The sequence below is a fragment of the Oryctolagus cuniculus genome, chromosome 9 (genome assembly GCF_964237555.1).
Source record: "Oryctolagus cuniculus chromosome 9, mOryCun1.1, whole genome shotgun sequence".
In the NCBI taxonomy this organism is placed as follows: Eukaryota; Metazoa; Chordata; class Mammalia; order Lagomorpha; family Leporidae; genus Oryctolagus; species Oryctolagus cuniculus.
This window is the reverse complement of record NC_091440.1, coordinates 71,406,672-71,419,358: the sequence shown is the minus strand read 5'-3', so window position 1 is coordinate 71,419,358 and position 12,687 is coordinate 71,406,672. Positions and strand designations below refer to the sequence as shown.

The following is a 12,687-nucleotide window of genomic DNA, read 5'->3' as shown; positions in this document are numbered from 1 at the left end:
TGCACCCAGTTTCATCAGGCCTGGGAGTTCAGGCCCAGTGTTCTCACATCCATCTATTTATGTTTCTCTCTTTTTCGAATTTCTCATGATTTTTCTAATTTTTTCATGGTGTAGGTTCCATTTAATTTTTACTGGCTATTCCATTATTAATGGGATCATTTTTCCCCTACTGTGTTTCTGAATTGGCTATTGTTGTACATAGAACACTACTGATGTTTTATCATGTCACCTAAGTGAATGCTCTTATTAGTTTAAAATTTGGAGTCCTGTGGATTTTAAAAATTCTATTACACTTTTCTTTTTTTAACAGGCATTATAGCCACATGGCTCCAAATTTAAAAGCCACACTCTTATCACAGTCCTCCCTACCATCTCCATTTCACCCATAACATCTGTCTTCTTGGAGTCAACCAATCCAATCTGCTGCTTTTTTTTTTTTTTAAGAGTTTATTTATTTATTTGAGAGGTAGAGTTACAGACAGTGAGAGGGAGAGACAGAGAGAAAGGTCCTCCTTCTGCTGGTTCACTGCCCAAATGGCCACAATGGCCGGAGCTGCGCTGATCCAAAGCCAAGAGCTGGGTGCTTCTTCCCGGTCTCCTGTGCAGGTGCAGTGGCCCAAGCACTTGGGCCATCTTCTACTGCCTTCCCAGGCCACAGCAGAGAGCTGGAGTCTGGAGCCCATATCAGATGCCGGCGCCACAGGCGGAGGATTAACCTACTGCACCACGGCTTCAGCCCCTCCAATCTGCTTCTTGTGCATACATTTCTGGAAAAGTTCCGTTAAAATATCAGCAAAACTGTACTTCTCTCATATACATATATCCTTTTTCTTTTTTACAGAAATGGTTTCATAGAGTGCTGTCTTGTGTTGGAGTTCAGAAAACAGTTTCCTCAAAATATGGAAAAAGCATTAAAAGCAGGCCCAGAATCAAGGTCCCTCTTGGGACATTTTGCCCAACCAAGGCCCAGGGACAGACTGCATGGAATGCTGTTTTTGTCTCCAGTAAGACCAGACTGCGAAATGAAACAGAATTGCCTCCCATGCCCACCCTTAAGCCTCACTGACTATCTCAGAAAAGGCTAAGGAATGCACTCAACCCTGGAGGGTCTGTTTCTTGGGCTCATTTTAATTGCTAAGGGATTTTTACTACCTGCTAACCTCTTATCTCTGGGACCATTCATTTGACCCAACATCATTAATAGCCCTTCAAAATTGTCTTCAATTCCCATTCTCCCTGTCCTCTATGAGAAAAGGGTATATGAACTTGTGAGTGATGCTGGGCTACTGGTAATCACACTCCTGTGATTTTCCTCTTTTGCACATGCATACATCTCTATGCCTTTTCTCCTAGTTAGTCTTTGTAGCTTTATTCCTATGAACCTTGAGAAGGCAGAGGGGAAATTTCCCTTAATCCCTACACCTGTAACGTGTTTTTCATTTAGAATATATATTGAAAATAGTATCATTTCAAATATACATATATGTATGTATGTGTGTGTGTGTGTGTACACAGAACAAAGTATTGACTCAAAGAGTATATAAATTTGTAAATTGGATGTTGTAAAATTGTCCTTTACAGAAGTTGCACCTGTTATGTTAACCTTACTATATGGAAGTACCTATTTCCCCAAACATTTTTTTTAAAGATTTATTTATTTACTTGAAAGAGTTACACAGAAAAAGAAGGAGAGGCAGAGATAGAGAGAGAGAGAGAGGGAGAGAGAGGTTTTCCATCCGCTGGTTCACTCCCCAGTTGGCCACTACAGCCGGAACTGTGCCTAGCCAAAGCCAGGAGCCAGAAGTTTCTTCCAGGTCTCCCACGAGGGTGCAGGGGCCCAAGGACTTGAGACATCTTCTACTGCTTTCCCAGGCCATAGCAGAGAGCGGAATCAGAAGTGGAGCAGCTGGGACTCGAACTAGCACCCATATGGGATGCCAGCACTGTAGGTGGCAGCTTTACCTGCTACACCACAGCGCCAGCCCCAACCCCATACATTTTCTTGCTCAAACTTTTGGATCATTGCATGACTGGTAGGTTAACAAAATGATATTTCAGGCTAGTTTACTGGACATTATTTTGGTTTTTAATTTTTAAAATTTACTTGAAAAGCAGAGAGAAAGAGATCCTTCATCTACTTGGTTCACTTTCCAAATGCCCGCAACAGCCAAGGATGGACCAGGTCAAAGCCAGGATCCAATTCAGGTGTCCCATGTGGATGGCAGAGACTCAAGTACTTGAGCCATCACCTGCTGCCTCTCAGGGTGCACACAGCAGGAAGTTGGAATTGGGAGTGGAGCCAGCACTGGAACCCAGACACTCAGATATGGGATGCACATGACCCAGGTGGCTTCTCTTTCCTGCACCATAATTAGCATTTCCTTCATGAGTGAAGTTATCTTTCAACATAGAGCCATCTGTTTCCTCCTTTGGGAACAATTTAAGTTAGGAAGACTTCATCTGGTCCTCCATGTGGGCAGCAAGGACCCAAGTACTTGCCATCTTTTGCTACTTTCCCAAGTGAATTGGCAGGGAGCTGGATCAGAAGTGGAGCAGCTATGACCTGAACTGGCACTCATTTGAGATACTGGTGGCAGCTTTACTTGCTGCACCACAACACCAGCCCATGGTAAAAAAAGAGAGAGAGAGAGAGAGAATTAGCATTTCTTTTTAGACTGCTTTCCTCCTCACTTTTCTTGGTAGGTGTGGAATATTTTTAATTTCAGATATCAAATCAGTTCATCCAATTTTTTTTTAAAGATCTACTTATTTATTTGGAAGTGTGTTAGAGAGAGGGACAAGATAGAGAAAGAGAGCTCTTCCATCTGCTGCTTCCATTCCCCAAATGGCTGCAGGGCCAGCGCTGGGCCATGCGGAAACCAAGACCAGGAGCTTCATCCAAGTCTCCCACGTGGGTGGTAGGAACCCAAGCACTTGGGCCATTTTCTACTGCTTTCCCAAGAGCATTAACAGGGAGTTGGATTGGAAGTGGAGCAGCTCGAACTCAAACCACTGCCTATATGGGATGCCTGAGTCATAGGCAGCGGCTTAACCTACCATGTCACAAGCCCAGTGCCCAATTTAAAGTTTCTTAAATGAAAAAAATAAGACATATATGCATAAAAATTGTATTCTCAAAGTTAATTTGCCAACCTAGTTTATCATTGTCTGGACTTGCTGTGTGTTTTTTTTTTTTTTTTTTGGTTTTATTTGTTTGTTTTGCTTTTTTTGTTTATCCTATCCCATGCTTTTCCTTAGGCTAAAATTTTCTTGTGCATGTGTGTCCTAGTATAATTCCTTGTACTGGGTCATTGGGGGTAAACCTTTTGGCTTCTTTGCATATAAAAATTGTTTTCATTTTGCCTTTAATCTTCCGCAGTTTTACCAGGCATATACTTTTAGGTTGACAATCATTTTACTCCTGGCCTCTCTCACTGTTGATGAGAAATGTGCTCTCATCTGATTATTTTTCCTTTATACATATGCTGCCTGCCTCTCTGATGCTTTATAATTTAATTTTTATGTTGTTATGGTTCACTATGGTATGTCCAGGTTTGGATATGGCTTTTATTCTGCTTGGTTCACTTTCTTTTGAGGACCCAAGGCTGTCTTTAGTTCTGGGACATTTGTATCTATTATTTCTCCCAGTATTATTTGTATTTCATCCTTTTGGTTCTCGAAATAGACATATGTTGGAGCTTTTCAATCTGTCCCCAATAATAACTGCTTATTTTCTCATGTTTTTTATTCTCCTTTTTGTTCCCTTAAAGGGGAGTTCTTTTGAGGGATTGAGTTAGACAAGGGCGAGCTCCCATTGGCTGCTTGACTCCCCAAACACCTGCAAGGGCGGGGACTGGGGTGAAATCTGGAGCTAGAAACCCAATCCAGATGCCCACACGGGTGGCAGGGACCTAACTACGTGAGCCATCACCTGCTTCCTCCCAGGAAGATGCATTATCAGGAAACTGGAGTCAGGAGCTGGAGCTGGAGCTGGGTGTCTAAGCTACTTCAATGTGGGACTTAGGTCCTAAATGGCATCTTAACCTCTTAGCCAAATGCTTGCCCCAAGGGTGAATTCTTGAGTACTGTTTTCTAATTCTAGTTTTATATCATCTATTGCATTTTATTTATTTATTTATTTTTAAATATTTATTTTATTTGAAAAGAATCGTCAGAGAGAGAGGGAGAATTACAGAGAAAGGGAGAGTCAGAGAGAGATCGATCTTCCATTTACTTTTTTTATTTACTTCCTGAATGGCTGTAACAGTGGGGACTGGGCCAGGCTCATGCCAGGAGCCAGGAACTCCATCCTAGATTCCCATGTGTGTTACAGGAACCCAATTACTTGGGTCATCTTCTGCTGTCTTCCCAGGTGCATTAGCAGGAAGCCAGATAGGAATTGAGTAGCCAGGACTGAAACCCTCACTCCAGTATGGGATGCTGCTGCCTTAAAGGTCCCTGTTTTTGGTTTTAAATTTCATTTTATAATATATATATATATTTATTTTTGTCTTATTTTTATAGAGAGAGGAGAGGTAGAGAGAGAGAGAGAGAGAGAATCTTCCATCGATTGTTCTCTCCCCAATTAGCCGCAACGGCTGGAGCTGTGTTGATCCGAAGCCAGGAGCCAGAAGCTTCTTCGGGTCTCCCCCAGGGGTGCAGGGGCCCAATGACTTGGGCCATCTTCTACTGATTTCCCAGGCCATAGCAGAGAGCTGGATTGGAAGAGGAGCAGCCGGGTCTTGAACCGGCGCCCATATGGGATGCTGCTGCTTCAGGCCAGGGCGTTAACCCGCTGCGCCACAGTGCTAGCCCCAATATAATGTATTTTTAAAATTATTTATTTGAAAGAGAGACCAAAAAAAAAAAAAATCCAGATATACAGAGATTCTCCATCTGTCCGTTTACTCCCCTAATGCCTACAACAGTCAGAGCTGGACCAGGCTGTGGCCAGAAGACTGGAACTGTATCTGGGTCTCCTCTGTGGGCGGCAGGGACCCATGCACTGGAGTCATCACCTGCTGTTCCCCAGAGTGAGCACCAGAAAGAAGCTGGAATTGGAAGTGGAGCTGGGACATGAACCTAGGCACCCTCCCATGGGATGCTGACCTCCCAAGTAGTACTTCAGCTGCTGTGCTGAATGTCTGCTCCATTTTTTTTTTTTTTTTTTTTAAATTTATTTGACGGATAGTTAGACAGTGAGAGCGAGGGACAGAGAGAAAGGTCTTCCTTCCGTTGGTTCACCCCCCAAATGGCTGGAACTACGCTGATCCAAAGCCTCGAGCCAGGTGCTTCCACCTGGTCTCCCATGCAGGTGCAGGGCCCAAGCACCTGGGCCATCCTCCATTGCCCTCCCGGGCCATAGCAAAGAGCTGGACTGGAAGAGGAGCAACCAGGACTAGAACCCGGCGCCCATATGGGATGCAGGCACCGCAGGCGGAGGATTAACCAAGTGAGCCATGGCGCCTGCATCTTTTGATATTTTAAATTTAAATACTTAAATATTGTGTCCAAGATAATTGGCTTTTCTTATATTAATGTTTTTTTTTGTGTAACTTTTCCTATAAAAATGTTTAATTTATTTGCATCAGTTTATCTTTTTTGAGCATTCTTACTTATAGAGATTTGCCAAAATCCTCCAAAAAATAATTTCATCTGGGGGTAGGCATTTGGCCCAGAGGTTAGGATGGGCTTGGGATGCCCACATCCCATGATGGAGTAGCTGTTTATGCTGCAGCTTCCTACAAATGTGCACTCTAGGAAGAAACACTGATGGCTCAAGTAGCTCGTTCCCAGCCACCTATGTGGGACACCTGGATTGAGTTCCTGCCACTTAGCTTCAGTCTGGCTCATCTCCAGCTGTTGTGGGCATTTGGGGTATAAGTGAACCAGCAGATGAAAGATCTCTCTCTGTTCTTCTCTCTCGCTTTTGCTTTTCAAATAAATAAAAAAATTATTAAAAAATTAATTTCTTCTTTAGTTACTTCATGATCTTTTTTTCCCCTCCCATTTTGTGCCTATCTATCTTACCATTATATTTATTGTAGTGTTTTGGAATTTTGTTGTTCTGGAGGGTTTAAAGAGTGTTTTTCCTTCTTCCTGTGCACCTATTACCTATCTAACAAGTTCTTAGTTTCTTATTGGATCCTCTGTTCTTGCTAGCTAGGACCTTTGCAGTGTTCAGGTGGTCTAAAAAATATCCCAATAGAGTCAGGCATTTGGTACAGTGGTTAAGATGCACCTTGGGATGCCTGCATCCCATAGCAGAGTGCCAGGGTTCAAGTACTGGCTCTGCTTCTGATTCTAGCTTCCTGCTAATATGTACCCTGGGAGGCACCAGATGTTGGCCTAAGCATTTGGATCTCTGACACACACACATGTGAATCCTGGATTGAGTTCTGCTCCTGGCTTTGGCCTGGTCCAGCCCAGCCCAGCTCTTGCAGACATTTGGGGAATGAGTCAGTGATGGAAGATCTCTTTGTCTCTGTTTCTCTGCCTTTCAAATAAATAAAAAAAGAATGATATATAATTTATTACCCAGTTGAAAATGTAATTGTGAAATTACCCAAGTGGGGGTAGAAAATGAAAAGAGAAATTCATTTTGTTCAATATTCTTTGGTGCTTTTGTATCATAATCTTGATTTTTTATTATTTCAGAAGCTTTGAAGAATCTGAAAATGAGCTGAGAGATGAAATAGTAGAATCCCTAGAAAAACTCTCCATCTCTGAAGAGGAAGAACAAAGGGAAGGGGATTCTGGTTACTGTAAGGATTCTGAAAAGTTAGAAGAGAGAAGATAGGCATGCTGAAATGTCAAGAGTTGAATGAAGGTTTGGAGACTGTTTCTACTTCAGCCGATGACAGTTATTTGTGTTGTTAATGAAGCCCAAGGATCATCAATAACCAGTCAAAATACACTGGTGTGATTATTCTGTTTTCTTCAGTCATATTCACTTACTGTTAGTCTTCCAGTAATCCCAAGGATTTATTTTTTCACCTGAGACCAACTGAATGTAAATATTAATATTTTACCTTAATATTTCAATTAAGAAAGCTCCCAAATAATTTACATGATAGGCAGAATAAGTTGGCTCAGGATAGGTGTTTGGTGTAGCAGTTAAGCTACTGCTCACTGGGAGACCCTAGGTTCAAATCCTTTCTCTCCTCTCCATTACAGCTTCCTGATGCACATCCTGAGTAAGCCAGTATGGACATTTTGACAATACTGATGCTTTGAATCTGTGAACGTGGGATGTCTTTCCATTTCTTTGTGTCCTCTTCCATTTCTTTCATCAGTGACCCTGGTGATGTTTTTTCAACTTGGTGTACAATAGCTACCAAGTTGATTATTGTTTAAATGATACCAACATGTGTATTAACCCTCAACCTCACTTCTAAGTGTCTTGTGACATGTACATATGGCCCAAGTGAGCACACAGAACTACAACACTGGAACTGATGCTTCTCCAAAGCCAAGGATGGCCTTAGATTTAAGGTGGAGAAAGCGGGAAAAAGAGTTAGCAGAGGAGCAGTGGGATGGAGGGTGGGATGGGAGGAAATTACAGGGATGTAATTTGTTTCTAGAAACTTGTATAACTTAGTGTTTGTAGTTGTGTAATAGAAGTAACTTTTCTGTTGTACTCATGGAAAGATTTAGCAAGACATACTCTTGTTTACTTATTTTATTCATATTAAGTCTCAGAGTTTAGGGTCCATTACATAATTAAAAATAAATATTCTGAAATCACTGATAATCACATTAGTCTGTATCATAATTTTGCTTATTGATGACCTTATAAAATACCCTGAAAGTTATTAAAATAAATGTATGAAGCACTGTAATTTTTTATGTTTGAAATAGTCATTAAAAAGATTATTAAACTTGACAACCAATTCTTATGTATCACAAGTGAGGCAAACTTTTACTTTTCTTTCTTCTTTAAAAAAAAAATTTCTTGGCATAAGAGCTTGGAGACACCAGAATTGGGAAAATTGGGAGACAACATAAAGGGTATAAAAGGCATCCGGGAAAAGTACCCAAGATAATGGAAAATCACTCCTTCAAATATATTTAGACAAAAAAAGAGTTTATATCTGACTTTTAAAAAAGATTTTAGCTCTCACATATAAGGGGGAACATAACAGTATTTGTCTTTTTGTGTCTTACTTCACTCAACATGATGTCCTCCAGCTCCAGCCATTTTGCTGCAAATGATAGGATTTCCTTCTTTTTTTTTTTTTTTTTTTTAGCGGAATGAAGAAAATGTGGTGTGTACACATACACACAATAGAATGTCATTCAGCTATAAAACTGTATTAGCTCTAAATCATATTTAGGTATAAAGAGATTATTATATAACAATGCACTAGAAATAAGAATGTGAATCTCCCCCTGCTGTGGGTTCAGTATGTAGCATATTTGGACCACTCAAAAGCAACCTCTCAGAAGTTCTCTAGACACACAGTAGCTGACATACTGTTTGGACAGTTTTTATGATTATCAGCCATTTACAAAAAAACACAATCCATGTACTACATTAGGAACGCTGGAAGTGTATAGATACATGAGAATCATTTTGGAGAAAGAGGCTTAAGCAATGTTTCATGGAATTCCAGAATCCCTTCTTCCTTCACCACATCCTCTATCTTTGCTGTATTTCAATTTCTCTATCTTTAGTTTCACAGTTTTCTTTGTGTAGATGGGTTGGCTGAATGGGTAACAGTATGAATCTTACCTCAGTGACTCCCTCTACAACAAGACCTAGCATAAGATTAGGAGTAACACCAGGTTACAATCTGGATTCTGTCCTAAAATAGCTTTGTGATACTGAAGGAGTCTACTAAGTTCATTAGGTTTAAATGTTTTTATTAGGACGTGCCTTTGGCACAGTGGTTAAGATGCCACCTAGGATACTTACATCTCATATTGTAGTGCCTGGGTTCAAGTCCTGCCTCTGTTCCCAATTCCAGCTTCCTGCTAATGGGCACCCTGGGAGGCACAGCGATGGCTCAAGTAGCTGCGTCCCTGCCGTTCATGTGGGAGATTAGACTATGTCCCTGGTTCCTGTCAGGGCCCAGCCCAGGCTTGTTGCAAGCATCTAGGTTGTAAACCAGCAGATGGGAGGTCAGTCTCTTCTCTGCCTCTAAAATAAAATAAACTTTAAAATTCTATTTTATTTTTTAAAGTGTTCTTGTCTGTGAAGTTGGAAATAAGAGAAAACCAGACTAGAGACTTTGTGGGGCTCCTCCCAGCTCTGATTTCCACAAGTCTTCCTCTTCTAAACTGAATCATCTGCTACACAAAGCTATGCTGGTGTCTTGGCACATCCTGGGACTCTCTCTTCTGCTGCTTTTGTGAGCTGATAACAGAAGATGGCCTGCACGTGAATCAACAACATAACTGGGAGTATAAAATGAAGTGGGGGGTGGAGGGGTAGCGCTGTGGTATAGTGGGTAAAGCTGCCACCTGCAGTGCCAGCATCCCATATGAGCACAGGTTCGAGTCTCGGTTGCTCCACTTCCCGATCCAGCTCTCTGCTATGGCCTGAGAAAGTAGAAGATGGTCCAAGTCCTTGGGCCCCTGTACCCACGTGGGAGACCCAGAAGAAGTTCCTGGCTCCTGACTTTGGATCGGCCCGGCTCTGACTGTTGTGGCCATTTGGGGAGTGAACCAGCAGATGAAGACCTCTCTCTCTGCCTCTGCCTCTCTGTAATTCTGCCTTTCAAATAAATAAATCAATGTTAAAAAAAAAAAAAAAATGAAGCCAGGCAAGTTGAAGGACCTCTTTCACATACCCCAACTCAAAGACTAATCAGACTGAGAAGCAGGTCAAATCACTGAAGTGGAAGAAACTGATTACATATATAGCAAATGCCAGAAGTTGTAGGTCTTTGTAGCCTTATCTGCACACACGTACATTCATGTCTCCACACTAGTTATTCAGGATAGAGGTGGTATTAAATTTCTACTGATTCTGAACTACTGGCTTAGTAACCAAGAATCTACATAGAGTTGTGATACATTTAAACACAGGAGTACAGAAGATATTTACTGAATATTTTTACCTTTAATTGAAATAACTTATAATTTTCAAAGACGTATCCTATGCTTTCCATTTCAGTATCACAACTCTAAAAGGTGGTGAGACCAGCATCAACACTTCCAGATTACAGGCAAAGAGCCTGAGTCTCAGGAGATTAGGGAGCAGCGCTGGTGTCAAAAGGCAGACAGACATCTGCAGAGGAGGAGGCTGAGGTCAGACCCGGATGTTAGCTGCCACTTCAGCCAGAGCTCCTCTCAGAATGCCACCTTGCCATCTACTTAGATTTCTTAGCTTTCTCTCTTTTTGTCTTTCCTCCTCTCTCTAACTCTGCCTTTCAAATAAATAAATTTAAAAAAATTATTTTTTCGGGGCTAGTGATGTGGCATAGCAGGTAAAGCTGCTGCCTGCAGTGCTGGCATCCCATATGGGTGCCAGTTCCAGTCCCAGCTGCTCCACTTTTTTTTTTTTTTTTTTTTTTTGGACAGGCAGAGTTAGTGAGAGAGAGAGAGACAGAAAGAAAGGTCTTCCTTCCGTTGGTTCACCCCCCAAATGGCCACTACGGCCAGTGCGCTGCACCGATCCGAAGCCAGGAGCCAGGAGCTTCCTCCTGGTCTCCCATGCGGGTGCAGGGCCCAAGCACTTGGGCCATCCTCCACTGCCTTCCCGGGCCACAGCAGAGAGCTGGACTGGAAGAGGAGCAACCAGGACAGAATCCGGCGCCCCGACTGGGATTAGAACCCGGGGTGCCGGCGCCGCAGGCGGAGGATTAGCCTAGTGAGCTGGTTCACTCCCTGGCCACTGTGGCCATCTGGGGAGTGAACCAACGATGGAAGACCTATCTCTCTGCCTCTGCCTCTCTGTAACTCTGCCTTTCAAATAAATAAATAAATCTTTAAAAAAATATTTTTTCTCAGATCCCATATTTTTCAGAAATTTGAGACCAAATTTCAGAAATCAAGAACAAACACTATAATTCTCACTTTTAAGCTATATGCCTTTTTACCTTGAACTATAAGCTTTTCCAATTAGGTAATTCTGCCTTTTTTCATTGAAATAAATACCTTGCCATATAAATACTGCTCAGGCTGAATTTATTATAAAAGTTTCTCTAATTTGCACGGATATACCATTATTTAAATAACCTCTCCACGGACGACAGGAATGCCATTTCAAACTCCTGATCAGAGAATCTGCTTACAGATGCACGCGCACTGTTTCTGATTTGGAGTCTCTTTTCTGCAGACAGGGAAAGAATATGAGCCATTGTCTCAGCATAGCCTTCTTCAGTCTCAGCCAGAAATCCAGTTATTTGTCCATCATGAGGAACGACAATGTCGAGCTTCGGGCCCCCTGAGTTATGCGCCAGGATAATTGTGCCAGCTGCCATACACTCCACAATGCCTAAGAAAGAAACAACACAGTCTTTTACATTTCTGAGTGTGTTCCTAAGAACAAGGATGAGCAACAACTTTCAAAAATGTTAAGAAACTCATGAGAAACTTAATTAAATGATGATATGGTTATAAATGGGCTCACTTAACTTCCTTGGTGCAAAACAAAATAATTCTGAGTTTTTGAGTTTTCAAAGCTTCCTAATAGTCCTGCTTCATTCTTAATTGAAACAGACAAGTAAGGGTGGGCGCTTGGCCAGGTGGTTAAGATGCTGGTTGGCACACCTACATCCTATATCAGAGTGCCTGCACTTGATTCCTGGCTGTGGCTCTTGACTCCAGCTTCCTGCTAATGTGGACCCCAGGAAGGCAGCAGTGGTGGCTCAAATAGCTCAGCTCCCAGCACCCATGTGGGAGTGATTCTCAGCTTCAGCTTTGGCCCAGCCCAACCCTGGCTGTTGTGGGCATTTGGGGAGTAAACCTGCCAGCTGGAAGTGTCTGCTCTCAAGTAAATCAATCAATCAATAAAGCTTTCAGAGATGGTAGAATTTGATCAGATTAGAAAGACGAAAGGTATCAAACACAAAATCTTAAGAGCTTACATTAGCAGAAAAAAGAAAAAAAAAAATGCAAACTCCTGAAACACTGCCACTGAGAAGTGTTTATGTAGCTGCCTGGATTTCTGGCATATATAAGAGCACTGGGTGCCCAGGAGTAGCTGAACTAAATGGAAGTTATGATTAGTTTCTGCCAAATGATAGAGAGCTTCCAAAGGTTTATGGAAAATGGAATGAAAAGAGAACTTGGCAGAGCTGGCGGAATGACAGCAGATAACATGCATTTCCACGAACTTTTTGAAGCCCTCTTGAAATTACTTTAGCCAGGCTCTATCAGTTGGGTTCCAAGAGGGAAATCAGGTTCTTCAGAATATGACTGAAGTGATTCCAGTCTCTGAAGGATGGTACAGAGGTGAATCATTCAGCTTGCTCGCACCTCCTGCTGGGGTTGCTGCAGCAGCCCAGCTCAGCCTCCTGCCTTTCCAGTCTTGCTCTCTGCTCCTCACCAAGACTCCCCACACGGCAGCCACAGTGGGCTCTGGAAACAGAAAGCTTTGAAATGCAATACTTGAGACCGGCGCCGCGGCTCAATAGGCTAATCCTCCGCCTGTGGCGCCGGCACACCGAGTTCTAGTCCTGGTTGTGGCGCCGGATTCTGTCCCAGTTGCCCCTCTTCCAGGCCAGCTCTCTGCTGTGG

At 42.4% G+C, this 12,687-nt stretch overlaps 2 protein-coding genes across 11 annotated transcripts in view; one reads left to right on the top strand and one right to left on the bottom strand.

The window, feature by feature from the left end:
- NEK5 (NIMA related kinase 5) overlaps positions 1-7,076 on the top strand; it is a 98,615-nt gene extending 91,539 nt beyond the window's left edge. The window contains 3 exon segments of the mRNA XM_017350285.3: positions 6,658-6,779; positions 6,782-6,864; positions 6,866-7,076. Of these exon segments, the coding sequence (XP_017205774.3) occupies positions 6,658-6,779; positions 6,782-6,864; positions 6,866-6,925 (265 nt within the window). The 3' untranslated portion in view covers positions 6,926-7,076.
- Positions 1-12,687, bottom strand: part of ALG11 (ALG11 alpha-1,2-mannosyltransferase) — a 62,163-nt gene that overhangs the window by 38,521 nt on the left and 10,955 nt on the right. For 4 of the 10 annotated variants that reach the window (XR_011378820.1, XM_070048910.1, XM_070048913.1 and 1 more), the window contains one exon: positions 11,241-11,443. Coding sequence is in view for 9 of the 10 variants with exons in the window: in XM_070048910.1 (XP_069905011.1) it covers positions 11,241-11,443 (203 nt within the window). In the remaining variant the exon portion in view is untranslated. Of the gene's footprint in view, positions 1-427; positions 768-11,116; positions 11,444-12,687 lie in introns of those variants that run through there. The other 6 variants (XM_051832263.2, XM_051832262.2, XM_002720740.5 and 3 more) reach the window with 2 other exon arrangements.